The sequence below is a fragment of the Pelophylax lessonae genome, assembly GCF_965119305.1.
Source record: "Pelophylax lessonae genome assembly, chromosome: 1".
Taxonomy (NCBI): domain Eukaryota; kingdom Metazoa; phylum Chordata; class Amphibia; order Anura; family Ranidae; genus Pelophylax; species Pelophylax lessonae.
The window spans coordinates 579,635,711-579,662,322 of NC_138768.1; the positions used below are offsets into that span (position 1 = coordinate 579,635,711).

Here is a 26,612-nt window from a genome sequence, read left to right on the forward strand (position 1 = left end):
CACATGCATTTACTTTAAAGAATACCTAAATACAGACATTCACTCCATGTTACTATGACTTTTGCTTTCGTGTTTCCCAATCATACCTCTACCAAATTACACATGCAGTTGTGCGAAACCGATCATGGAGCCTTCTCCCCAGAGAGACAGGTGAACTTTAGATTAATAGTGCTTCTGGCAGGCAGACAGGCTGCTTCTGTTGGTGCAGTGGCATCACTTGCATGGACATATGTCAGTTCACTGTAGCTTCATGCCATTAACTAAGTTGTTCCACATTGTTTCTAAGTGTGCACATGTGCTTTTCAGACAAACAGTTGTGATATTTATAAGGCATGCCTTTTAATATAACTTGGCACAATGCTTAGGTAACCATGACCAGCAAGCTTAAATCTAATGCTGAGCAGAAACATTTTGCAAGTTGGAGTGTTCTCTTGTTTAATCTAACATTGTCTAATACTGGCAATCAACCAGTTTGCTGTGGTATTTTATTATTGCTTGCCTGCATTGCCTGTTTCGACTGTATGTTTTTTAAATAGCCTAAATTAGTGATGATGGGATGGTGAAATGCTGTTTTAATAAAGACACAAAGGGGACAGTTACCACAGGATCACCAGACAGAGGGCCTACCAACCCTGAGAAATGCATGTAAGGGAGCCTAGGATTGTGAAGCAGTTAAGGAACTTCTATGTCTGCTGCCTGGCCTTTATGCATTTTTAAGATATCCTGCCATATCTCAAAAGGTTTAAATCCATCAATCCCCTGCTATAGAAGACAGCATAAATGTTACCCTTCCAAAGGCCTCCTTTTCCTGCCTTTCCTTTTCCTTCTCTGACCCATTACACCACTGCTAGGTCCTACAGTGAAAACGAAGGTCATGTGAAAAGAAATTTGGTGCGCCAAGGAGGACAGACACTCAAATATGAAACTCCTAGAAGTGTTGAATGACAAAAAGGCTTGAAGAAGCTAGCACTGATGTAGAGAAGTCATAGGAGAAGTGGTGAATATATGCTTTTTTCTATTGCAGGAAATTGCTGGAATAAAATCTTTAGAGAGCTGGCTGGATCTCTTTAACAAAACAATCAGTATGATCCTAAATATCTTTATTTTTCAGCCAATAAGAGGCAGAAGTCTTTCAACTTCGGGTTATACTGCTTTCTATCGAGGAATTGGACATTGGCAAAAAAACAAACCCAAATCTGTATACCAGCCCAGGATAACCCATCCTACTACCAGCATGCCTCAGTTTTTTGATAGTGTGTTGTGAGGATGGATTCTTTTCTTTGGCTCAGGTGTGCACTTTTCTTTCCTTACTCTTTAACATAATTTTCTGCAATCACGACATCTCTACACTGCTGCTAGAGATGAATTGCAGCTATCTGGTGTGATTGTCCCCAGCATGGCCATTGAAGTGCCACGTTCCAGGCCTCGCTGGGCTGGACTTTATGGGGATAGCCTGGAAGTGACCTTCTGCAATGGATTCGGCGTAGGCATTTTCTTTTTTCCTTGTCAAAGTAAGCCATGGAGTGCCTTCCAGGTCCAGTGCTGCTGGTATTGTCTCAGCACTTGCCCTGCCTCTGAGGACTCACTTAGTGAGTGGGCCAGTCAGGGGTAAGCATTGGTAGCTACCTGAAGTACATAGGTCAACAGGGTTGTTTTAAATTTCTCAGTTTTCTGCCAATTTCCACTGTGGAACAGAATAACTGTGGAACCGAGCGTGGTTGCTGGGTGGAACCGAGCGTGGTTGCTGGGTGGAACCGAGCGTGGTTGCTGGGTGGAACCGAGCGTGGTTGCTGGGTGGAACCGAGCATGGTTGCTGGGTGGAACCGAGCGTGGTTGCTGGGTGGAACCGAGCGTGGTTGCTGGGTGGAACTGAGCGTGGCTGCTGGATGGAGAGATTGTGCTGTCTTTCCGAACATACAGCATAGAGGAAACACCTGCCTGCGTCTGCCTATGCTTTGCATATGCCATGTGGAATTTTTGATCTTTGAATAGTTTCTGCTGCCGGCCTACAATGACTTTGATCACCTCCAAGCCTCACCTTTTAATTGGCTGTCTGGTCTTCGGGAGTTCCTGAGGCCTTTAAATTTTACCTGAACTGTAGGAGGGAAATAGTACGGGATGCCTCCAGCTTACACACTGTTAACTGCTGCAGGACTGCTTGCAGCATGCCTACTGCTGCAGCTGACTGATTCATTTCTCAGATAGGCTTGCCTCCAAGGAATCTCAGTCCTATGTTTTGGCACCTGTTGATGTGGAGGTCTTTAAGAGCCCCTACTTTCTCAGTGCTCCTTTTATTCCAAGTTTTCCTTTATGGAGATTGGAAACCCCACGTGACAAGATGTTTTCTTACCTCAAGAGCTTGCTAGCCTCGTACCTGTTTTGAAGAGGATTGTATAAAATAAATTAATAAATAAAAAAGCCTTAATAAAGGTAAATACTGGTGGAGAATGATCCAACTGATAAGTGTTTGAATGCCCTCTTGCACAGATTAGCAGATCCCCATCAAGCTTGTCTCCAGTCCTTTGGTTCAAAGTTTAATTGCTCCAGTTCCTGTGGCAGAACAAATTCAGAGTTTACCATTACCAAAACCAAAGGGGACCCCCAACCCACTCTGCGTCTAACAGCACTGAATGTCTTATTCAGGCTCAGAAATTCTGTCTTTCTCTACAACAATGGACCGTTATGCAGGAGGGTCATCTGATCCAGGTTCAGTAATACAGCAATGTCATTCATCATCAAACCGGGAGAAACCCAAAAGCTTGCTTCCGCATGAGAGGTAGATAAAATCCTGTCCTGGGTACAGGGATCCTCTGGTGGAAGCAGTGGAGGCTCTGGTGGGTCCATTGGATGGGTACACTCTGGTCTTTACTGTTCCTCCTCTAAAACTTCTTTCTTGTCTGGTTCTTAGGTTTTAAGATGGAGGATATTCCAGTAATCACCATTGCTCATACTTCACTTAGTGTGAGTCTCGGGGAGTCCTCTCTAGTAGTTTCTCTGTGGGATGACTTTTCTCCTTCCTTCAAGTGGGTGTGGGACCAATGTTTTGCTCTCAATATTCTCATTAGTTAGATTTTCCCTGTTTTCTTTTTCTTTTTTGTTTGTTTCAGAAACTATTGGCCTCTCTTCGCTCTTTGTAAGATTTTTGTACGGGGAGTTTCTCATGTAGCTCCCACTGTTTGTTCACCTGTGACTAAATATGGTTCTCTCTGTGCTTCAGATACTGCTTTTTAAACGTGTTTATTACAGGTACAGTACATGCAAAACGCTGTCAATTTACGCAGCACTTTACATAAATATATTATACATTTACATCAGTCCCTGCTCTCAAGGAGCTTACAATCTGAGGTTCTGAACTCACATTCCTACATACATATACTAGGGCCAATTTAGACAGGAGCCAATTATCCTACCAGCGTGTTTTTGAAGTTTGGGAGGAAACCGGAGTACCCCGTGTTAACCCACGCAGGCACAGAGGGAACATGCAAACCATAGGCAGGTAGTGCCGTGGTTGGGATTTGGACCGATGACCCTAGTGCTGCCGTTTGTTCCCCTACTCTTACCTGCAAGGTGGTACTCCTTGCTTCCGTCACCTCTCTGAGGTGAGTATTTGTACTGGTGACCCTATCCTGCAAGGAACCATTTATGGTTTTCCATAGAGAACAAGATGATGTTGATGCCTAGGACTTCCTTCTTTTCTTGTTCATGGTTGTTTCTGCCTTCCATCTAAACCAGGACTTTCGTCCCCCTATCCGCCTCCAGTTCCCCCAAAGGAAACTTCCATCCATTGTCCTGATGTGGCCCAGGTTTTGAGAATCTACCTTTCAGCTACTTCTTCTTTTAGAAAGACTGATTTTCTTTTTATAATTCCACATGGACCCTGAAGGGGTGCCCAGGCTTCTTGTTCCACCATTTCTAGGTGACTCAGGCAGACCATTATCCAAGATTATGGTCACCCACCCTTTTCAGTCAAGCTGCACTCTACTAGATCTGTGAGTGCTTCTTGGACTTTTTGGCACCAATATACTTTTTTTTGGATTTGCATGGCTGCCATTTGGTCTTCTGTTTACATGTCGATAAAATGGGAGACAATATGTGTCCTCAATGGACAAGACAGAAAAGAGTTTTTTTACTCCCTATAAAATCCTTTTTTGCAGCCCTTTGAGGGTCACATGCACCCACCACATTATTTTGTTGTTTCAATTCATTTTTATAAGAGTTTTAATACAAAAAAAATGGCTTATTAGTTTTTGTTTACCAATGTCCAATCCTCCTGTAAGCGACCGTGTAACTCAAAGGTAGTAGACTTCATTGCAGAAAAAGGATTTTACGGTGAGCTCAAAAATCCTACTTTGTTCAATTTTATACAATGTACTATATGTACATAATCCATTCATTCCCATTATGAACCAAATAAGCATTCACATTAACGTGTAGTATTTAATATCCTGTCTGGGGGTAGTTTGTTTGAAAAATAAAGATTGCTCACACAACCCAGGGTGAACAAAATCTTTCAACTTAATTTTAAATTGGCTGCCTTGTTTAATGAACTTACTGTCTCTTTTCTTTCTTTCATGTCTACCTGTGCAGCTGAATCTGAAGGTAAAAAATTAGCTTTTGTCTGCATGTCAGGTGTTCGCTTCCTTCTCTTGGTTCTCTTCACTTAATTGCTGTGCTCCTTGTTTAATCTCTGCATGTGCTAGAATTAAAGGACATTTTTTATAGTGTATTTTCAGCTCTTGAAATAAACACTGATTAGGGCTGGGCGATAAATCGATTTAATCGATTTATCGATTTTTTAGTTTGAAACGATTTTTTTTTTTTTAAACTCAAGTTTTTTATACAATTGTTTTTTTCCTCCTTTTTCCGCCCCGCGTAACTACACACACCTGGACTCAGCCAGCTACTAGTCCGCCGCACAGGAACCGAACTCTCCCCAGTATCGGACCGCCGCACCGCGCCTGGATGTGACGTCAGCTGCGGGCGGTGCGTCTGTACAGGGGCTGCGGCGCGCTGTGATAGTTACACAGAGAACTCCCCGGCCTGGATGTGACGTCAGCTGCCGGGAGAGGAAGGGGGCGGTGCGTCTGTACAGGCCAGGGGCTGTGATAGGATAGGTACCTATCCTATCACAGCCCCTGGCCTGTACAGACGCACCGCCCCCTTCCTCTCCCGGCAGCTGACGTCACTAGTGAGTGAACAGATCCAGAACCGTACACACATAGCAGCCTTGGAGGGGGAGGGGGGGTGACTCACAGTAGCAGAGAAGGAGGAAGAAATCCCTTCAGATAGCTCCGATGCCTGTGATGAAGCTCTGAGCAAGCTGTCACTGCTGCTTCTACTCCTTGCTCTGTCCTCCACACTGCTGAAGTCACTCTATATTCACTCACTGTACCAGGACAGCCAATCCAATCTCATGCTCTGCACAAGGGGGAGGGTGGAGGAGCAAGAGTGGAGGTGGGAAGAAGCATGTACAGTGAGTTAAAGCGCCCCCTGCAATATCACAGCGCGCCGCAGCTAGTTCTGCAGCGCTCTGCATTCTAGTTCTGGGTCAGTGACACAACATACTAAAATCACTGGAACAGCAAATAGCATTTCCAAAAAGAGGTCTGCAATGGCACCCCTTGTATGTCTCTCAAGAATTTTCACTTAAAATTAATAATCTGAAAATTACGCAACGCCCGCAGCTGACGTCACATCCAGGCGCGGCGCGGCGGCCCGTTACTGGGGAGAGTTTGGTTCCTGTGCAGTGGACTAGTAGCTGGCTGAGCCCAGGTGTGTGTAGTTAAGCGGGGCAGGCAGAAAAAGGCGGAAAAAAGCAGAAAAAAAAAAATTGTAGAAAAAACTTGTTTGAAAAAAAATCGTTTCAAACTAAAAAAGCTGGCTGAGCCCAGGTGTGTGTAGTTACGCGGGGGCAGGCGGAAAAAGGCGGAAAAAAAACAATTGTAGAAAAAAATCGTTTCAAACTAAAAAAGGTGGCCGGTTACTGGGGAGTTCTCTGACTGTACCTATCACAGCGCAGCCCCTGTACAGACGCACCGCCCGCAGCTGACATCACATCCAGGCGCGGCGGTGGTCTGTCAGACACACATATACAGCCGCAGCGCTTCTCCTTCTCCTCAGTCCTCCCTCCACACAGTGAGCTCTCCTCCCTCCCCGCTCAGTGCGATATGAGCCAGCCCCCGTGTCTTCTTTTACTGTCTAATGTCTAGTCTATTAAAAGAACAACAACACAGTCAAAAAATTAACAACATGGCAGCGTGTACTTTTTGTTTTGGGATTCTATGCATTTTAACTCTTGAGGAGTTAAAATAGCAATAAAGTTGCACTTTTGACACTATATCTGATGTCTGCAGTCATTTTTAAGTGCATTGGAAAAAAAAAATCGAAAAATCAAATCGAAACTCAAATTTTTCTTTAAAAATCGAAGATTTTTTTTTTAGGCAAAATCACCCAGCCCTAACACTGATTACACACTCGCCAAACCAATGCGGCCAACAAAAGTATTTATTAAACAACAAGCTGCACTAAAAAATATCGAAACTCAGAAATACATGTAGACAACAAGAGCTTGCAGTGTTTATGTCCATTGATGTGTATTGAGCTTATCGTGTCAGGCTGCCATTTGGGGGATTTCCATTATATATCCTATTCTTGGCCATCATCTACATCCCGCCGAAATCTACTGACCGCCAGTTGTGCCATTTAGGCTTTATACTCAATACTATTTGGAAAGCAGCTTTATTGTCGGTGGTGGATCACAGCACTTTACCACACCAATCAACCTTATTGATTTATGGACACTTTATAGAAATATTTATTGTGTGCACTATTCATCTTATGGACATATTTTTTATTGACTACTTATTCATCAATTTATGTAATTTGGATATTCACTTTCAATTTGACACCTTTATTGTTTATATGGTCACATATTCTTAAGATTGATTCGTATTTTTTAGCGCAGCTTGTAGTTTAATACGTTTGTTTGGGTGTTGTCACACTTGAAGCTGCAGCTTTTTTACTTTATTTATTTTTTCACTGGCGCGGTTATTCATTTTTGGCCAACAAAAGTAGCCTAGATGCTTTCAAAGACAGATCCAGACCATGGAAAGAGTTGAGCCCTTCTCTGAAAAATCATTGATGACTCTCATTCACCCAAAATAAACAATTTGAAAGCCCGAAAGGGAAAGTATATAGTGTAGTATGTTTTTTAAAGCAGAGTTCCACCCATTTGTTCTTCTTTTAATGTGTGTTTTAAGCATTACAAGTGCTTTTCCAAATGGCTGTTTTTTTAATTTTTTTTGTAATAAAATACCCTTTCTCTTTCGTTCATTGACGGACACAGCTTCATATCTTCCTTGACAGATGGGTTATGCTGCTACCCTTAGGAGTAGGAATCTATGTGGAAAAGCGTTAAAGCTTGACTATGCCTATAGGGCAGTCCCAGGGGGTATACTCCCACTTCTTGCTCTAGGATCTCAGTTTTTTTTTTCTGCCTAGTCAGGAGTAAGGACCTAGCTCCTTGCTGAGATCTCTGGTCCTGGCATTTTTTCCCTTTTTTAAACTGAACTTTTTTCCTTTTGTTGTTTTTTTTCTTCTACAACCATTAAGGGCCAGATTTCAGCTTTGGCAATCTTCTTCCAAAGGCCGTTGGCCACAAATTCTTTGGTTCACACCTTCGTGCAGGGAGTTCACCATTTGGGTCCTCTGGTACAGTCCCTGGTGCCTCTGTGGGATCTGAATTTGGTACTGTCGGTTCTTCAGAAATGGCCCTTTGAGAATATTTGTGAAATTCTTGTGCTTACCTTGTCACAGAAAGTGTCTTTCTTGGTAGCTGTTACCTCTGCACACAGGGTCTCTGAGCTGGCTGTGTTGTCCTGTCGGGCGCCTTACCTGGTGGTTCACAGGGAAAAACCGGTGCTCCGTCCCTGTCAGTTGTTCCTTCCTAAAGTAGTTTTGGGGTTCCACTTAAATGAAGACATTGTGTTGCCTTCGTGGTGTCCTAAGCCAAAGCATCCAAAAAAAGTGGCCTTGCATTTTTTGGATGTGGTCCGGTTGCCATCAGGGTGTACTTGACGGCGACCAAGTCAATTCGCAAATCTGATTCCTTGTTTATCCTTACGGATGGCCCTCATAGGGGCAGGCTGCATGTGCTGTGACCATTTCCAGATAGATCAGGCAGACGGTGGTGCAGGCCTATTCAATTAAGGGTCCGGTTCCTCCTTTCCCTATTAAGGCTCATTCTACGAAGAGGCTTAGTGCCTTCTGGCATCAGTGGTCCAGGTTTGCAAAGCGGCCACCTGGTCGTCTGTACACACATTCACCAAGTTCTACAAGGTGGATATTTTTGCATCTGGAGATGCTGCGTTTGGCCGCAAAGTTTTGCAGGCCACTGTGGCAGAGTCTTCTGCCTCCTGAGGGTTTTTTTTTCTGGTAGGTGAGCTCCAGTTGTTCCTGATTGAGCTCCTTGTTTACCTGGTTGGCTAAGTTTAGCCCCTTTTTGGGAAATATGTTTATTGCTGTGTTTTTTTTTCCCACCCCTAATGCTGACACTGCTTTTGAACGTTCCATCTGTCAAAGAAGATATGAAGCTGTGTCTGCCAATGAACGAAAGAGAAAACAACTGGATTTTTGTCTTACCGTAAAATTCGCATTCAACTGGTTCTCGGTCCGAGTCGCAGCATTCCTTCTGGCCGATAGCCTCCCATTTCGATGGAGAGGGGTTCTGTCTGGAGCGGTGCCTTCCTGGTATGGTGAGTAGCTGTCCCCCCCTCTCCCCCTGGAGTTTTTTTTGGGTGGACATGGGCCCCTGCTAGGGATGGTCGGACCCCCGGGTTCCCCTCATTCCCGCAGGCACCCCCCCCTTGCAAAGACCCTCATCCTGCCCCCCCCCCTTTACACACTGGGGCTGTTTGGGTGGTCTGGCCACTTTCCTGGGATGAGGGCAGGGCGCTAAATGTTGATGGGGACCGGGGGAAGGTGCGCCGCCAGGGACCTGATGATTGATTGTGCGAAGAGGGGATTGTACCTGATGGGGGCTCCTGCCAGAGCCCCCCGTCCTGCCTGGATCTGTCCTTGAAGCCTGATCTCCCTCTTGGGTCCCTGTCAGCTTCGTGGTGCCGTCATTTTGTTGTAGCCTGTCTGTTTCTATACACGGCGGCTAAGTTTGTGTAGTCCAGCGGCCATTTTCTTGTGATTTGCCATCGGAAATAGCGGCGGCCATGACAATGGAGCCCTGCGGGTAGTGATTTCCACGGTAGCAGCCCCTCTTCATCCCCTGATGCTGACTCCTGGATCATTTTTACTTCCTGATCGCCGCACATGTAGTGCAGATTCTCCTGGTGGCTGCAGGTGCCTGTTTCTGTGGGTGGTGAGTCTGGTAGGGTCCTCTCCCTCTCTGCTGAGGATCGCTTGGTGCTTTGTGCCTCGCGACCGGGTGGTGCTGCCAGCGCAATGGGGGTTGTCCCTTAGCAGTGTTTTACACTGTTTGTGGTGTCCCTGGTGACTCATGGAGTCTTTGGAGCACATTTCCCCACCTGATCTCCTCTCTTAGGCTGCGGGGTCCTCCGGGTCCCAACCATCCATCCATCCATGCACTGTTGGCCGTCCTGGAGTTCCTTGGGGAGGTGTCTTGCAGTGCCCCCCGCCTTCCCCTGCCTCATCTGTCTCATCAGATTTTGGCCACTGCGGACGTGCTCGGTCTGCAACCACGCGGCTGGAATCTTCTGATGATGCAGATGATTCCTCCATGTCTCCGACCGTGCGAAAAGGCGCTTGTGGATGCACTAATTGTATGTGCGCGTGAGACCCTGAAGATGGATGCAGCTGGAACTGCGACAGAGGCGCATGTGCTCTTTGGCACTCACAAGCTATCCAAAGTGGCAAAGGCGTCTCCTTTCCCTGCCTATTTTGACAGAATTATCGCTAAAGAGTGGGGACGACCAAAGCATCCCCGTGGGGTCCCCAAGTGCTTTACTGGGCGTTACCCCTATGAGGATTCCCTTCTTAAGAAGTGGACTGTACCACCGGTGGTGGACCCTCCAGTTTCCAGATTAAACAAGGCAACCATGATTTCGGTTGAAGAGTCCCCAGCCTTTAAGGATCTGGCTGACCGTAAGACGGAGGCTGTTGCGCACACTATGTACACCTTGGCTGGTTCGGCACTGAGGCCGGTATTCACCATTGCACTAATGTCACAAACTCAGACCGAGTGGGCTAAGCTCCTACACCATGACCTGGAGGGGGAACCGCTCCCCCCTGCCTTTGCCAAGCTGGTGGACCAGCTGGTCCAGGGGCTGCAGTTCCTGTGGCTCCCCTGATAGCTTACCTCTGTTTTGGCAGTGGTCCTTCGGCGTGTTTTTTGGCTCAAGTGCTGGTCTGCAGATCCGGTTTCAATAAAGGCCTGGACTGATCTTCCTTTTCAAGGAGATCCCCTTTTTGGAGCTACCCTGGGTGACATCATTAAAGGTCTCACATGGGGGAAGAGTACATTTCTTCCACAGGCTATGGCACGGAACCTCATTGTAGACGTGGGCCTTCCTTCTCAGTTCATAAGAAGTTTTTTCATCTCTCAGAGTCGAATGGAGGATCCAAAAGAATCAGTTCTGGCAAGTCAAGATCAGGCTTCTCTAGACCCGTGGACAAGGCTCCTTCTGCATGAAGGTGCGACCTCACCCATATCGGGGGGTGGGGGGATGTCTTCGCTGTTTTCCGTAACCGCGGACTTCCCGGGTGCAAGACAAGTGGGTTCACAAAGTCATTTGGTCTGGCTACAAGATCGAGTTTCTCTCTGGTCCCCCAGCAAGGTTTTTTTCCTTCCAACTTGCGCCTGTCTTGGGGGGTACAAGACCTTTTCTTTCAAGGGGTGATTGCCCCAGTTCCGACCTCTGAACGTTTTCAGGGTTTTTACTCAAACCTGTTTACAGTTCCCAGGAAGAAAGGCAAAGTGCGTCCAATCCTGGACCTCCAAGCGCTAAACTGCTTTGTGCGGGTACAGAAGTTCAGAACGGAGTCCATTCAAAACGGTGGTAGCATACCTGCATCAGGGGGATTTCCTCGCCTATCAATATCAAGGATTCCTACCTTCACTTTCCTGTATGTGCCAGTCACCAGCGTTTTCTCCACTTTGCTGTGGGAGCGGAGCATTATCTGTTTGTGGTGTTACCCTTTGTTCTCGCATCTCCTTTGGTCTCGCAGCTCCTCTGGTCCTCACAAAAGTGCTAGCCCTAGTGCTAGCTTTGCTATGCCAACGGGGGATACTGGTACTGGGCTACTTGGATGATCTCCTTCTACAAGCGGAGTCTCCCTCTGCTCTGGTGGAGAACCTGGAGATCCCAATACGAACTCTGCGGGAGTTCAGCTGGATTCGGAATTTTCAGAAGTTTGCTCTGGTTCTGTCCACAAAGCTGGACTCTCTGGGCCTGACTCTTGACTCGGCCTTAGCCAGAGTGCTCCTACCTATGGACAAACTCCAAAAATTGCAGGGTGCAATTCGATTCCTGCTGTCCAACAAATGGTCATTCCTCCGGAATTGCATGCGTGTGCTGGGCCTGATGATGTCTACCTTTTGAGGCTGTTCAGTTTGCACAGTTCCATACGAGGTCCCTGCAAAGGGACATTCTGACCAAATGGATCAAGACTCTGCATTCTCTGGACATTCCGATCCGGCTGAGTCGGGGCTAGAAGGTGTCAATGATATGGTGGCTTCATTCTCCGGTGCTTCAGCTGTTAAATTTCTTCCTCCCCTTGTATTGGACAGTGGTCACCACGGATGTCAGCCTGTCTGGCTGGGGAGGCATCCTCCGCAAGCATTCTGCTCAGGGGATCTGGATGCTGGAAGAGTCAAGACTTCCGATCAATGTCTTGGAACTCTGAGCGGTCTGTGTCTGGATCGTTGGACAGATTGTTTTTAGGCTTGTCCAATCAGACAATGCCACGGCCGTGGCTTATGTCAATCACCAAGGGGGCACAAGAAGTGTCCTGGTGGCTCTGGAGGTAGCCGGCATTCTAAGGTGGGCAGAAGGGTTAGTTCCAGCCCTCTCCGCCCTACACATTCCTGGGTGGAAAATTTGCAGGTGGATTACCTCAGTCAGCAGGCATTGGACCACGGGGAGTGGTCCCTTCATCCGGAGGTGTTTCATCTGCTGTGTCTCCAGTGGGGCACCCCTGAGGTGGATCTGTTGGCGTCTTGGCTCGACAGAAAGGTGCAGCAGTTTGTAGCTCGGTCAAGGGATCCTTTGGCACACTTTTACAAAGTGGATGTGTTGGCATCTGCGGATGTTTCTTTTGGCCGCAAGGTTTTGCAGGCTGCTGTTTAGAGGACCTGATCCTCTTTGAGGGTGTGTTGGTTTTTTTCAGGTTTGGTTGAGCTCCTGTTGTCTAGATGGCTAATGTTTAGCCTTGGGAATTTTTTTGTTGTTCCCACACCTCATGTTTAATGCTTTGGGACGTCCTAATGGTTATGAATATCAGGAGCTGTGTCCGTCAATGAACGAAAGAGAAAATGGGATTTTTGACTTACAGTAAAATCCATTTCGCTGATGTTCATTGACAGACACAGCCCCCACCCCTTTGTGGAGTTATAATTCTCCTGACACTTCTTGTAACAAAACTGAGTGGCTATAGCAGAGAGAGGGAGTATACCCCACGGAACTGCCTATTGGTGTAGCTAGAACTATTTTCTGCCTAGTGTCCTACTCCAGTAGGGGGCAGTATAACCCAATGGTTATGAATATCAGGAGCTGTGTCTGTCAATGAACATCAGAGAAATGGATTTTACGGTAAGTCAAAAATCCCATTTTATGAAATTTGAAAATCATTGTATTCTGTTTTTATGTCGATTTTATATTGAGTCCCAACTTTTTTGAAATTGGGGCTGTAACTTCCTATGCAGCTTTTTGCGTTACCAGCTTCATCCTTTTTGGCAATGTGTTCATTAAGGCTCCTTTCACACAGGGCAGATTCCGTTCTGATCAGCAGGGGATCATCTCACAGATCCCTGCTGATCGCAGCAGAGTGAGTGGATGACACATCTGTGTCACAGCAAAGCAAGATGTTCCAGGCGCTCTCTATGTAACTCTTGTGCGGGAGGGTAAATGCAGTTGCACTCCAATATGCCAAAGTCAGTGTCTTCTTTGCTACCAGCCAAAAAGCTTGGGATAAGGTGCTAAGGGAGTTCATAGACAGCGCGCGGGAGAACACTTGTGGTGATCAAAGGAGGATCCAAATTCAGCAGTCGGTAAGTGTAAAATTTGTTTATTTGAATAAAATCAGGAACGTAAAAGCACATTACCACACAGGGTCCCAATTTGAGGCAGGGTCACTATCAGAGGTAGGAATGCCAGATGGAAGATGTCAAACCACCAAAAGCAAACAACGCTTAACATGCCACCATCTCTGGTAACCGTGGCATCTGGCAACATTTGGCATCTTCCATCTGGCATTCTTACCTCCGATAGTGCCCCTGCTTCAATCGGGACCCGGTGTGGTAATGTGCTTTTACGTTCTTGATTTTATTCAAATAAACTAATTTTCCACTTCTCGATTGCGAAATTTGGATACTCCTTTGATCACCACAAGTGTTCTCCCGTGCGCTGTCTATGAGGGGACATGGACAGAACTCATTCTGCTGTATGGGTGGCTTTGGGTAAACGAGCTTCGGCGTCTGTTTATACCTGACTATCCCCAGTCCACTCCGCCTAAACAAATTAGGACAGAGTTCCCTTCCGTTTTTTATTTTTTTGGAGCTGGAGGTAGGCTCGTGTAAACAGACACAAGTCCTTTACACCCACCTATCCATAGGGCTGAATTGACCTTTTCCGATCAGGTCTTCCTGAAAAACTGACAGGCGGATAGGATCGGAACGCTCACGTAAAGGGGCCTAAAGCTAAACTGCGAACCAGAAAACTAAACATACAAATTAAATGCATATGTAGAAGCTGGTTTACGTGTCAAAGGATTTATGTCGATCCAGTCCTAAGCACAGCCCTGTCTGGCAGGATGGGAGACCCGATTTTTAATACGCTATAGTTTAGTGACACGTAAAGGTCCTGTTCCTCCAGTCTGTGACTGGGCAGTAAAACGAGAAACTGCACACTGATGAACTCATCTCTGGCACTCTCCTTCTCCTTTCCTATCAGCATGTTCGTTGTTCGCATATGAGCACTGTAGCACAATTGACTCTTTGTGTTACATCTCACTCTTCCAACCCAGACCTCTGCTGTACAGGGACCGCAAAAGGCTGATGCCTTGTCAAAATTGGATACTTATCTGCTTGTATTAAAAAAATAAAAATACATTTGATTATGTGTATACTGTGAATACTAATAGTGTGTCCTCTGCATTTGCCTGGAGTTCAGGTTTTATTGAAAAAAAATTCTAATTATCATTATTGAGAAAATTAACCTGTGAAATGTTATGGAGAACTGTAATGGTAATAATAGAAGTTAGAGGAGACTTCCAATCTATTTCTTCCTAACTACCTGAAAATACCACTAGTTGAAGCACATTGGGTTGAACAACAATCAGATGCATGAGCTAGCCACATATTGTCATACCTTTCACCTCTCCATAGGCATAAACATTTTCTGTTGGTAAAGGCAATGGGCAACAATGCCTTAAAGTGATTGTAAAGTTTGGTATTTTTATGGTTATAAATAAGAAATATGTTATACTTCCCAGCTCTGTGCAGTGATTTTGCGCAGAGCAGTCCAGATCCTCTTGTTTTCTGTCCTTCTTTGGTGCTCCTGGCCCCTCCCACCTGCTAGGTGCCCCCACAGCAAGCAGCTTTCTTTGGGGGCACTTGAGCTGCAGTTCCTTCAGACACAGAGCTGAGTTCTGCCCCCACCCCCTCTCTCTCCTCATTGGCTTACTGAAATTGACAGCAGCCGGAGCCAATGGTGCTGTGCTGCCATCTCAGCCAATGAGGAGGTAGAGTCTCAGGCAGCTGTGACACTCCTGCAACATCGCTGGATGTAGATGGGCTCAGGTAAGTATTTGGGGGGCTAAGGGGGGCTGCTGCACAAAGAAGGCTTTTTTATCTTAATGCATGGAATGCATTAGGATAAAAAACCTTCTAACTTTACAACCACTTTAAATATTTGGTTTTCACCTGTAAAATGAGAGGGTGCAGTTTGCATTTGTGTTGACTTCAGAACAACCTACAATAAGTGCAAGAAAATTGTCATCCCAAGCAGTCTAATCGTCCACAATGCATTCCTCTGTGTTTACGATGGAACTAAACTGTATCCCAGCGCCATAAACTGAAAATGCTATTTAATTCACATTTAATATTCAAAGAAAACTTGCCCGTTCATCCATTTCTCTGTGTTATTTTGTTGAAAAATCACTTTGAAAAACACCTCAATCGCGTATTTATCCATGGCCGCTTGAGCAAGAGAAAATGATTCATGTAGTATTTATTTCTTGGCATCCACCTGTCCTTAGGCCAGGAATGTTGGCAAGAGGGCGTGCTTAGCTGAGAAAGCCCCCCCCCCCCCTCTTCCTCCAGATGAAAGAGAAAAAATGCCCCTGAAGACTCCTGGGTTGTATGACATCATTTTGGCCTAGGCCATAAACCAGAAGGTAACTGAAGAAAAAAAAAATTAAAAATAAAATTAGGTATAACAAATATATATATTTTTTTGTTAGAATCATACTGTTTGATGCTGCATCAGTCCCCTGGCGCCTCTAACACTCAGAACCGACTGATCGAACACTGCAGATCGCTCAGGCCTCACAGCTCAGTGAGCAGAGAGCTGCTGACTGTCATTCAGCAGCTCTCTGCTCTGCCTCCTCTGCGCTCACTGGAGCACTGGGCTTTGGAGGGGGCAGGAGCAGTCGGCTCAGACTTTCAGCAGTTCATTGAGAGGCTGAGCTGGGTGTCGGTCCAGGCATGTTGGCAGATCCCGACTCCATTGTCGCAATCTTGTCTGAGCCTGGACTGGCTCTGTTATAGCCCACTGTCTGTAGTAGTGGTAGGTGCAGCTAGTGGGTGCCATACCTCCACAAGACTTTTAAAGCCTTTGCCTGGGCCAGTCTGTGCAATGTGAGACTTGGCTTGCACATATCATCCAGCCTGAGGAGAGTGAAAGGCACAGGTCAATTTATAGGTGTGGGCCTGGCCATTTTACTGTGCAGACACGACGTGACCAAGGTAGCATACCATTCATCTGTAAGCACCATCTTGGATCTCTCCCTTTTCCACTTAGGACTCTGACCGAGTTGGACACAACCTGCAGCAGCGCCACAATTACAGCACAGTCTGCAATTGCGACAATAGTACCTCTAGCCTCCAGGTGGTGAGATGATGGGGCACCCCCCCCCCCTACCCTTGTGGATCCAGTACTGTGAGTAGCACGCCTTTTAGAGGGCACAGCAAATGCATGGTGTATCTGAGTAAAGCGGGACAAGGATCCGGGAAATTTAACCCCCAAAGCTTCCAATTTCTCACTCCTTCTGCAGCTTCTTTTGTGCAGACCTTTATGTCTAAAGAGGAATTTTCTGCTGCCTTCACCATAGTTTGGGAACAATTGGCTGACCTCCACAAAGATTTGTGGTGGAGAAACCGAAAATAGTTTAGGTTTCCTTTGAGGGGCTACCTTGTGGGTACCTTGCGAGTTTACCCTTCCACACCTTCTAGGCTTAGAGAAGATGAAGGAGGAAGAGGAAGGGTCCAAGGAAGTGGACACCTCTAATACAGATCTATCCTCTGAAGAGGGCACTCCACCCTCCAGCATCTTATCGTCGCAAAGGTCCACAGTGAGTTTGTTCTGAGGTGGTACATGGAAAGCACCCAAATGGGCCAAATACTTCCAGATGCATTTTCACACTGAGTAAAATATGTACAAGGACTGGGTCTATCTGAATAGGATGCTTGTGTCCCCCTCCTCAAATGTTTTGTGCAACAATATCTAAAGAAAGCCTTCTAATAAGGGGGTGACAGTCTAAACTGTTTTTTGAGTAAGACTCTTTACATTTCTGGTGGACGATGTGCCAGTGTTTTAGGACTCTGTGGACAAAAAGTTGGAGTCCTTCTTTAAGGTGTGCTTTTCTTTTGGCAGGTGGGGTTTGTTAAAGTGGATGTAAATCCCATTCATGAAATCTGACCTGCGCACAGGACCTGCTACTCCATTTATCTGTTATCAGCATGATAACTTCTGAACAAGTTTTCCAACACAGGAGATGAAAGCAGCTGGAAATTTGTGTCAGGGGGGTAGATGCATAGAGATAGATTAGCAGAGAGCTGGTCTATTCACATCACAGCTCTGCATGTTTCTTCCTTCCTCTGCCTATGTTGGGGGGGTCCTTTCCTCCAATCAGCTGTCACACAGTGTATGCCCAGACTCCCCACCCAGTGCTGGAACAGGAAGAAAACATTCTAACACATTTTTTACTTTCTAAACAGTTTAGAAAGCTGAAGACAGCAGATATAAAAATAAAATGCATGTAGGGAGATTTATTTTATCTCTGTGTATCAATTGAGGCTGTTCATTGGGTATATGGCAGGGTTTAAACCGTGCTGGTCTGATGAGCCAAGTGCATTTCAAAAGACCCTGAGCCCTAAAATAACATTCTTCTGCTAGACAGCACTGGGAGCTTCTACCAAAGTGTTGCACCTCTTTGTGGGTAGGTTGGGAGTTTCACTCCAACAACTGCATCTGCTGGGCCTTATGTCAGTCTGTATGGGGCATGTACTGTGACTAAAATGCTGATCATTAGAGCTCCCCAGTGATGGACAACTAGAACAGTTGCCTTTTAAAGGTGGATGCCTTTTAAGCAATGCCTTGGATATGTTTATTTAGAAGATTAGAAGAGGAAGGAGCGCTCTCTTTCCTCTAATCAAGCGGCAGAAGCCTTTATACAAGAGCTACTTGCGTCTGCCACAAAAAAAAGTGTTTCTTTCAGAATTCAGGGGCTAAACAGAAGACTTCTTTTCAGAAAAACCCATAAAACCCCAAGCCCACTGAGATGGGAAACAAACCTTCCTCCCAATAAATGGGTGTCCCCACTTTACAATTGGTAGGACTCCGGTCTTATTGGCCATTTGGCTCTGAAGTTTCTCCACTTTGTACCACCGATATATTCTCCATTGACTCCTTGGGACCTCAGCCTGATGTTGTCAGTCCGTCAGAGGCCTTCATTTGAGCCAGTTTTGGATATTTCTCTCCCTCTTTTCCAGCAAGTTTACCTTTCTTGTGACAGTCACTTCAATCAGGAGGTTGTCAGAACTTGTGACTAATCATGTTAGGAACCCTTAGAACTATTTTCTGCCTTAAGGTGGTCTTGCCATGTCCTTTTACAGCAGGACGTAGTGTTGCCTACCTTTTTGTTCAGCTTTTGAGCATTCTTAGGGGATTTCTGTCAACTGCCTGAATATAGTTAGGGCTGTGTGAATATATCTTGTGGACATGGTCTTTATTCATCAATCTTATACTCTTTGTGTCACCTGAGGGCTCCAGAAAGAGAAAAACTGCCTCTTGATTCACAATTACCAAGTGGATTAGGCAGGTCATTATTCAGGCATAATACCCAATGGGAATGAGTCCCTCCACCAGAAGTGCTGATGTGTTGTGATCTTTTATAGCATCTGGCCTTGGCTCTCCAGGTCTGAAATGGTGGCACCCGTTCAGACCCCAATGTATGCTGGCCTTAATCGAGAAGTCCTCCAAGGGGCCCTGTAAGGGCCTTCTCTGCTTCATTTCCTCTTTTTTTTCTGTTAAATTTTGTTTTTGGTGGGCCTGAAGATGGAGAGAGTGAATCTTCCTAATGGGGACACAGACAGGTGTTTATAATCCTTCATTATCCTATCCAAACCTAAAAAAAAGTTTTTAAATTTAAATTTTCTTTAACCCCTTCCTGCCCTACCTATTGTAAAATTATGGAGCCCTTTTATTCTGGAAGGACGTCCTCCCAGGATCGCATCTCACAGGCCGTGCTTTACCGTGGTCTGTCACACACTGTGTCCACCAGACACAGTTGATGACAGATCAGTGTACCGGCCGCTTCCAGTACCATGTGATCACTGTGACCAATCGCTGCAGATCATGTAACAGTTCTACATAATGAATAGCTTTGATTCATGTCATTCATTGTGTACTATTGTGTTGGTCTCAGTGATCACTTGGTACATAGAGGGCCAATCATGGCCCATCTGTACCATGTGATTCGCTGTGGCCAATCACAGCTAATCACAACAATACACACTAAATGAATGTATTTCATTCAGTAAAGATGGTTGTTTATTACAGTGATATACAGTACACTGTTATAAGCAATCATAGTGTGTAGTAAAAAAAAAATCCTGATCAGCTCCCCAGAGTAGTACAGTGTCACTATGGTAACACTTTATTGCTTTGGTCACAGTATGAAAAAAAAAATGTAATAAAAAAAAAAATACATGTTTTTTCTGTGCAAGAAATATTGCAATAGTGCAATATTTTTTTTAATTTCTTCATTTTTCAAAACATTGTGATAAAAAACTATAACTTCAAAAAACTTGCCATGCCTGTGGACTGTCTGTGTTCCAAAAGGGGGTCATTTGGGGGATATTTGTACTGTTCTGGCATTTTCGGGGCTCAAGAAATGATGTCGGCTGTCAGTACTTATGGATTGATACATTTTTAGATATAGATATATATATACCACATTTTGTGAGCTCAATAACTTTCCTACAGACTGAACAATATACACTGATTTATTTTCACCCAAGAAATGTAGCAGTATACATTTTCGCATTATTTTATGAAGAAAAATTATTTATTTGGAAAATGTTACAAGAGAAACAAAGAAAAATGCATTTTTTAAAATAAATTTTCGGCCTTTTTTTAGTTTATTTAGCAAAAAAGTAAAAACCCTGTGGTGAACAAATACCACTAAAAGAAAGCTCTATTTGTGTGAAAAAAATGATAAAAACTGCATATGGGTACAGTGTTGCATTGCCACGCAATTGCCATTCAAAGTGTGACCACTTCGAAAGCTGAAAATTGGCCTGTGCAGGAAGGAGGTGAAAGTGTCTGGTATTGGTGGTTAAGGAAGGACCTCACCCTTATCGAAAACAATTACAAAAAATACACTGCTAGATAATTGCAAGGTTTTTTTTTTACTCTTTGCTTACCTTTTTTTCCCCCCATTCTTCTCACAGTGGGCATTTTGACTAAGTGCAGATGAATCCATCCTCCTTTACCTCTGAAATGCAAGGCACTGGTGATGTAGCCTTTCCAGAATGCATCTGTGAGGCCAGGGCTACATTACCAGTGCCTCAATCAATCAGGACGCAGAAAAACCATAACTGAAAGTAAAAGCAAAAAAGGTTTGTTTAACCAATGGTTGTAACACAATTTCATATCCACATGCAAAGCTGAAGTGATTTTAGTGAGAGGGGAAAGAAAAAGGTCCATTTAAAGAGCATTTAAGGCTTCTATTGTCATTTTACAATACTAAGGCCTCAGTAAAGCACTGTCCATATCAAGTAATGGCCTGCAACTCAGTGCTTATTGCCTTAAGAATGCCATACACATTGTAAGTTAAGATTGCTAATGTTTCCCAAATCTTTTTGCAGAGGAGAACCAGCAAGTACAGACAGATGATCTCGGAGTCCAGTTTACAGAAATGTTCATGAAACATGAAAACATAACTCTTTTACTGTCCATTTTGGAGGTAAGTTACCATTTAAAATTGGTCATCCTATTATGTATTTAACTTGGGGACAGTCATCTAAAATGCATTTCAGGCAGTTATCTATACTTATCAAATCTTTTTTTATAGTTTCTGAGCACCCTGGTAGTTGATTGAGAACTACAAGCCATCTGCCATAGTGGAAAATGGGACTCGTAGTTCATTCAATATAGTATCGATATTTCCATCGCACACTTTCCTGGATAAGGCTTTAAGAGTAATGGGTGCTGCAGCAACAAACTGCTGGAACTGGAGACATCATAGATCAAATGCACATATTTGTCAGCACACCACAAATCGTCAAATATGTCCAAATCTTTATTGAAAAATGATCACATCAGAGAAACCTAGTGCAACGTTTCGGAGCTGCAGGACCACTTCGTCAGGCATGTGATGAGGAAGGGGTACTGCGCGGCTCTGAAACCTTGCACTTTGTCTTCTGTGATGTGATCATTCGTCAATAAAGATTTGAATGTATTTGACGATCCCCGTGGTGTGCTGGCATATATGTGCATTTGTAGTTCACTCAATGACAGGTTGCTGGGAATGGGTGACTAATTTGAATTGTGACAGCGGGCGTGCAGGGAGGATCATTTATGTATTAATAACTTGTTACATGTTACACCCTAAATACAGGTGTAACATGTTACTTAAGGTGAACTTGTCCTTTAAAACTTTGGAAAGAGATAGGTCAACACTACAGGTATCTGTGCTTTGTTCAGATTTCATGACTGAGGTTTACAACTACCTTAACCCTTTCGCTACCAGGTCCGTGCATATTGTAACCTAGGCTCCGCTTGCCCATGACAGGCATGGCGGTTGCCGCCGTGTAGGGGGGGGGGGGGGGGGAGCTGAGCGGACATCCATCTGCTCTTTCTCTTTTTGCTGATTTTTTTTTTCATCACATAGGGGACAAAAAGTTTTTGTAAAAAAACAATTGTTTAAAATTGTCAAGTTAAAGTTATACCCAAGCACATAAAATCCCCCATAAAATTTTTAGTTCCCCTACATACTCGCTTGTACAATTGTTTTTTTACAAAAACTTTTTTTTCAAATAACATAGGGGACAAAAAGTACCTTATGTGGTATTTTGGTGACAGGTTCTCTTTAATGAGGTTCTCATTAAAGAGAACCTGTCACCAAAATACCACATAGGGTACTTTTTGTCCCCTATGTTATTTGAAAAAAAAGTTTTTGTAAAAAAACAATTGTTTAAAATTGTCAAGTTAAAGTTATACCCAAGCACATAAAATCCCCCATAAAAATTTTAGTTCCCCTACATACTCGCTTGTACAAGCATAAACACACGCTTCGGGGGCACCTACGCAGGAAAACTTAATTTGCAACACATATTATATATCTTTGCTTATGCTGAAGTGAGAGCAATCATTTTAGCACCAGAGCTCCAGCGTTGCTTAAGTGTCAGTTCACATTTGTGCGATCACAGAGATCGCATGTAATTCAGAGCGCACTGCTCCTAAAATTACACGCGATCTCTGTGCGGTGAAAATTCAGCCATACTGCTTGTATGGCTGAATTCGCACCACAATCTCGCTGAAACACGCACAGGACTCTTTTTTTTGGTCCGCAGCAGAATCGGATCGCATGGTGGTTCACACTAGTGCGATCCGATTCTGTGCGAACTTTCAGATCGCACTGCGATATGCGATCTGATCTGGGGGTGTTGTTAACTTTTAATTGACACCCCCAGCGTATCACATATGGCAGTGTGAAGTGCCAGGGGTGCGGATGCGATGTGGGAACACGCTGTAAATTTGCAGCGTTCCCGCATCGCACAAATGTGAACCAGCAATTAAACTGGTTACCTGTAGGGGCTTTTAAAGCATCACCAATGGAAAATATAGAGTACTATTTCACAGAGGAGCGCAATTTTAGGGTAAAATTTTATTCTCTAGGGCAAATGCTTTTTAGAAAATTATGTTTTGGGGTTTTTTTTTGTTGCAATTTTCAGGTTTAAAATTATATTTTTTTAAACGTGTACCAAAAAATGCAGAAACGGCAGCAAAAGGGTGAAAGACATATTTTCTTTCGGAATTGTTTCAATAATGTGACAATAATTACATACGTGAAACTATCAACAATTTACTCCAGCATGGAGGTGGTATTTATCTCCGCTTTCCCTATCAGTGATATGGCCATTTTTTTTTTTCTTTTTTTTACCAACTTGTCAAAACAATAGGCCATACAGGAAAAGTGTCACACATTTGAATTATTGGGTTTTGTCACATGCATACTAACAAGAAAAGTGTTGCAGGGTTTTCATGAATTTGGCTAAAGGCTTCCAAGTACATACACACCACCAGAAATGTATCTCAAATAACTTATTGAATCACCACCAATGTTTTATGACAATCAAGAGTTTACACAAGCTCTTCTTTTCGCATACTTAATTATTTTTTTTTTAACCCCTGTACAAAGAAAAAAATGATTTCTGCAGTTATCCAAAATAACTTGTTTCAACTTGTTTTAGTACATTGGTAGACGGAAATGATCAAGTTTAAAGTGGTTGTAAACCCTTAAATATACCCAGCGAAGTGACTGGCCTCAGGTGATTGACAGAGCTGAAACAAATTCTCCTACATAAGTTGTACCTGTCTATCTGCAGTCTTCTCTTTTATACAGCCGTTCAAAGTGCTGAATTTTAAAGCTTGTCTGATAGTTGAGAAAAGAAGGGGCAGATAGTTGAGGTTCCACTCTGCAGAGCTCAATGAGGAGAGTGGAGAGCTGATTGGAGGGAAGGGACACCGCTCCTTCACACAGGAACAGAGCTGAAGCTGTCGATCAGGTGGCAGTTCCTTCCCTGTCACTATTTTTCTCTTGGTGTCAGGAACACTTGTCAGAAGTGATTCATGCTGATAGTAGAGGAATGAGGCAGTAGACAGAAACGTTACTTGGTGCTCTGGAGTGAGACAAGTACTCACTAAAAAGGGATGTAACAAAAAATTATATATTAGAAATTCCAAATTATATGCAAGTCCCAATATTGTTAGTGTAGAACAGTCCTTGGTAAAAAAAATAAATACATATCCAGTGTTTAAATTCTGTTTACTTATGCATTCACCAAAGACATGCAAGTAAACCGCAAATGACAGCTGATACACTTCACCAGGTGTAACAAACAGGGTCACCGCACGTGAGTCTCCACCAACCTATGCACTCAACAGAGGTAAAATAATTAAAATAAAAATGATTAAAATAAAATAAATGTAGGTCTCAATATACTCCTTTAGAGCGTAATCCTTCCTAGCTCCTCTTGTTGCTCAAATGAGGGGTTCATCTGGGGAAACGTTAAGCTGCATATGAAAGAAGCTTACCTTTTTTTTTCCTTTGACAGGTACTATTGTGGAGGGATCTGGGGGTCTAAAAGACCCCAAACCCTTCCTCTGCACTTAAATGCATTCACAACACCAAGTTTGGCTGTTTTGAATGCTGTCATTTTTTTTTTTAATCTGGAGCCAGTACCCGGAAGTGATGTCATGACATCACTTCCGGGTTTTTGCATGGAGACCCTATCAGAGCCGAATGCAGCTTTGATAGGGTCTTCAGCGGAAGTGCGTGCTGGTTGCCCGGGTCTCCCGGTGGGACGGGAGACCCAGGCAAGCTGCCGAACCCGCTCCTTATAATGACAGCCGAGCGGCTTCTCCGCTGCAGTTATCATTACAAGACAGCCGACCGTCGGCTATGGATCCTGGTGTACCGGGGTGATGCCTCTAGCTGCAGGCATCACTCCGGTACAAGCACTTTCCGAAATATCGGCAATATCGGTCACCTTGGTGGTCAATTCTGATATATCAGGCAAAGTGCAGATCACCCCTCGATATATTGGCTTTGCCGATAATCAGTCGATCCCTACTCCAGAGGTGCAGAACATTATGCAGGCCACAGCATCAAAGGTTCAATTGTATCCGTTAAACAATATTTACGTTGATTTAAGTGCTATTTAGTGTGATTTTTGTCGGTTTGTCTTATTTATCTCTTTCCTTACAGGAGTTTGATTTCCATGTGCGCTGGCCTGGAGTGAAACTACTGACTACTCTTCTTAAGCAGCAAGGAACTCAAGTGCAGCAGATTGTTTTAGTCAGCCCAATGGGCAAGTGAAGCATTTTTTTTTTTCTTGTTGTCACAGCTCACATTTTATCAGGGCTCTACTAAAATCTCAAATCATGTTGTCATAGTCGTAGAATACACACTTACGCACACACACTTACATCCACCCACAAATCCCCCCCTCTACTTATTGTTGGTTTATACGTGCAGTCAGTGGTGATAAAAACGATTGACACATTTTACCCCCCCCCCCCCCCCCCACACCATCCTCATCATCCTGAAGCTGCAAAGACAGTGTGCAGGAATGTAAACATGCCTTTGCTGCAGTGCTTTGCTTTGTAGTCACAGTAAGAATGAAAGCCCCCTCTCATGTTCAAGGAAGTGCATGCTTTTAGGTCTGTAAAAATGCGGTGAGGAGGCAAAATTATATCTCTTCTTCCCCTGACAAATGTCCTCTGAAAAATAATCCACCATGGATCACTCTTCAGAGGGCTAACACTAGCCCTTACTAATAACCAATTGCAGTGGGTCTAACTCTGATGCCTATATAAATGTATTGCTATGTTTTGACAGCCTAAAACATTGGAGGTATAGCTATGAAAATGGAACTTGTTAGTGCAATGTCAATCTTTTGATTTTATCCATTACATAACCTGAACTGAGATTCACTGAGTGGGATTTTTCTCAGCCAATCAGCATCGTCTGGGTATCTTAATGCTCACCCTCAGTAGGTAGCTTGTTTTTTTTATCAAACATAGGTTACCAAAAATTTTGTTCAGTGGTGTGTGTTTTTTTATGCTTCTAAATTAAAAGAGAAGTTTGGGGTTTTTAAAAAACAAATCTTATACTTCCCTAGGTGGATACAGCATCGATCTGATTCTGCATCTGTCCCCCGCTACCTCCTCAGTGAGAACTGAGCGATTAAACACCACTAATCACTCAATTCTTCCCTCCACTCTGAGCAAAGAGCCCTGACTGTCAGTGATCGGCTTTGTGCTCGACCCCTCCAGCACTCACTAGAGTGCTGGGCTAAGGAGGGGAGCGATTGTCTCAGGCACCCAGCAGCTCAGGTGAGAAGCTGAGCTAGCTCCTGGTCCAGGCATGTGGGCGGATCCCAACTGTAAAGTTGGGATCTTTCCCCAGCCTTGACCAGCTGAAAACAGGTCACACGATTGCAGAACACTGTTTTCCTGTGATCCATTGAAGTATGGCCAAAAAAGCTTTGGCCATACTTCTCCTTTAAAGAAGAATATAGAAAGCACAATCAGAAAAGGAGAGGGAGCACTAGTTCACAAGGGACCACCAATCATTGCCACATCCCTAAAACAAATTAGAAAAAAACAGATTGGGTTGAGGGACTGGTTCCGCATCTACTCAAGCCGAAGGCGAGAGAAGTGTGCGGACTCAGCCTCACCAGAAGCATGGGACTTTAAGGCAATGATTATATGGTGTTAATAATAGTTGGCATAAAGGACCACAATGTATAAAAGTATTTAAATGTTATTACAAAAATAAGGTTAAAAAAAGACATCACATAAGATATAAAAGCGAAAATACAGACAAGACTTGTAAACATTTCGGACGAAAACAAAATGGATCAATAATGATACAGCAGATCACAGAGGCTTGAGTAGATGCGGAACCAGTCCCTCAACCCAATCTGTTTTTTCTAATAGAAAGCACAATCATTGGGAGATAATTCCAGGGACAGGGCTCTCTGAACCTTTTTGGTCCTCTGCTAGTCGAAGAGTTTTGAGTCACACCTTTAGGGGGAGGAGCTTCAAAGTACTCTTAAGTGCTTCACATGGTTGAAAATCAGTTGGTTATTCGATGCATTGTAGACCCTGCTACCATAGCTCTTAGACTTAATA

General features: G+C 44.2%; 1 protein-coding gene across 1 annotated transcript in view; it reads left to right on the plus strand.

Moving 5' to 3' along the window:
- Nucleotides 1-26,612, plus strand: part of USO1 (USO1 vesicle transport factor) — a 170,891-nt gene that overhangs the window by 43,498 nt on the left and 100,781 nt on the right. Inside the window, exons 5-6 of the mRNA XM_082255566.1 lie at nucleotides 20,558-20,655; nucleotides 24,682-24,784. Coding sequence (XP_082111692.1) covers nucleotides 20,558-20,655; nucleotides 24,682-24,784 — 201 coding nt within the window. The remainder of the gene's footprint in view (nucleotides 1-20,557; nucleotides 20,656-24,681; nucleotides 24,785-26,612) is intronic.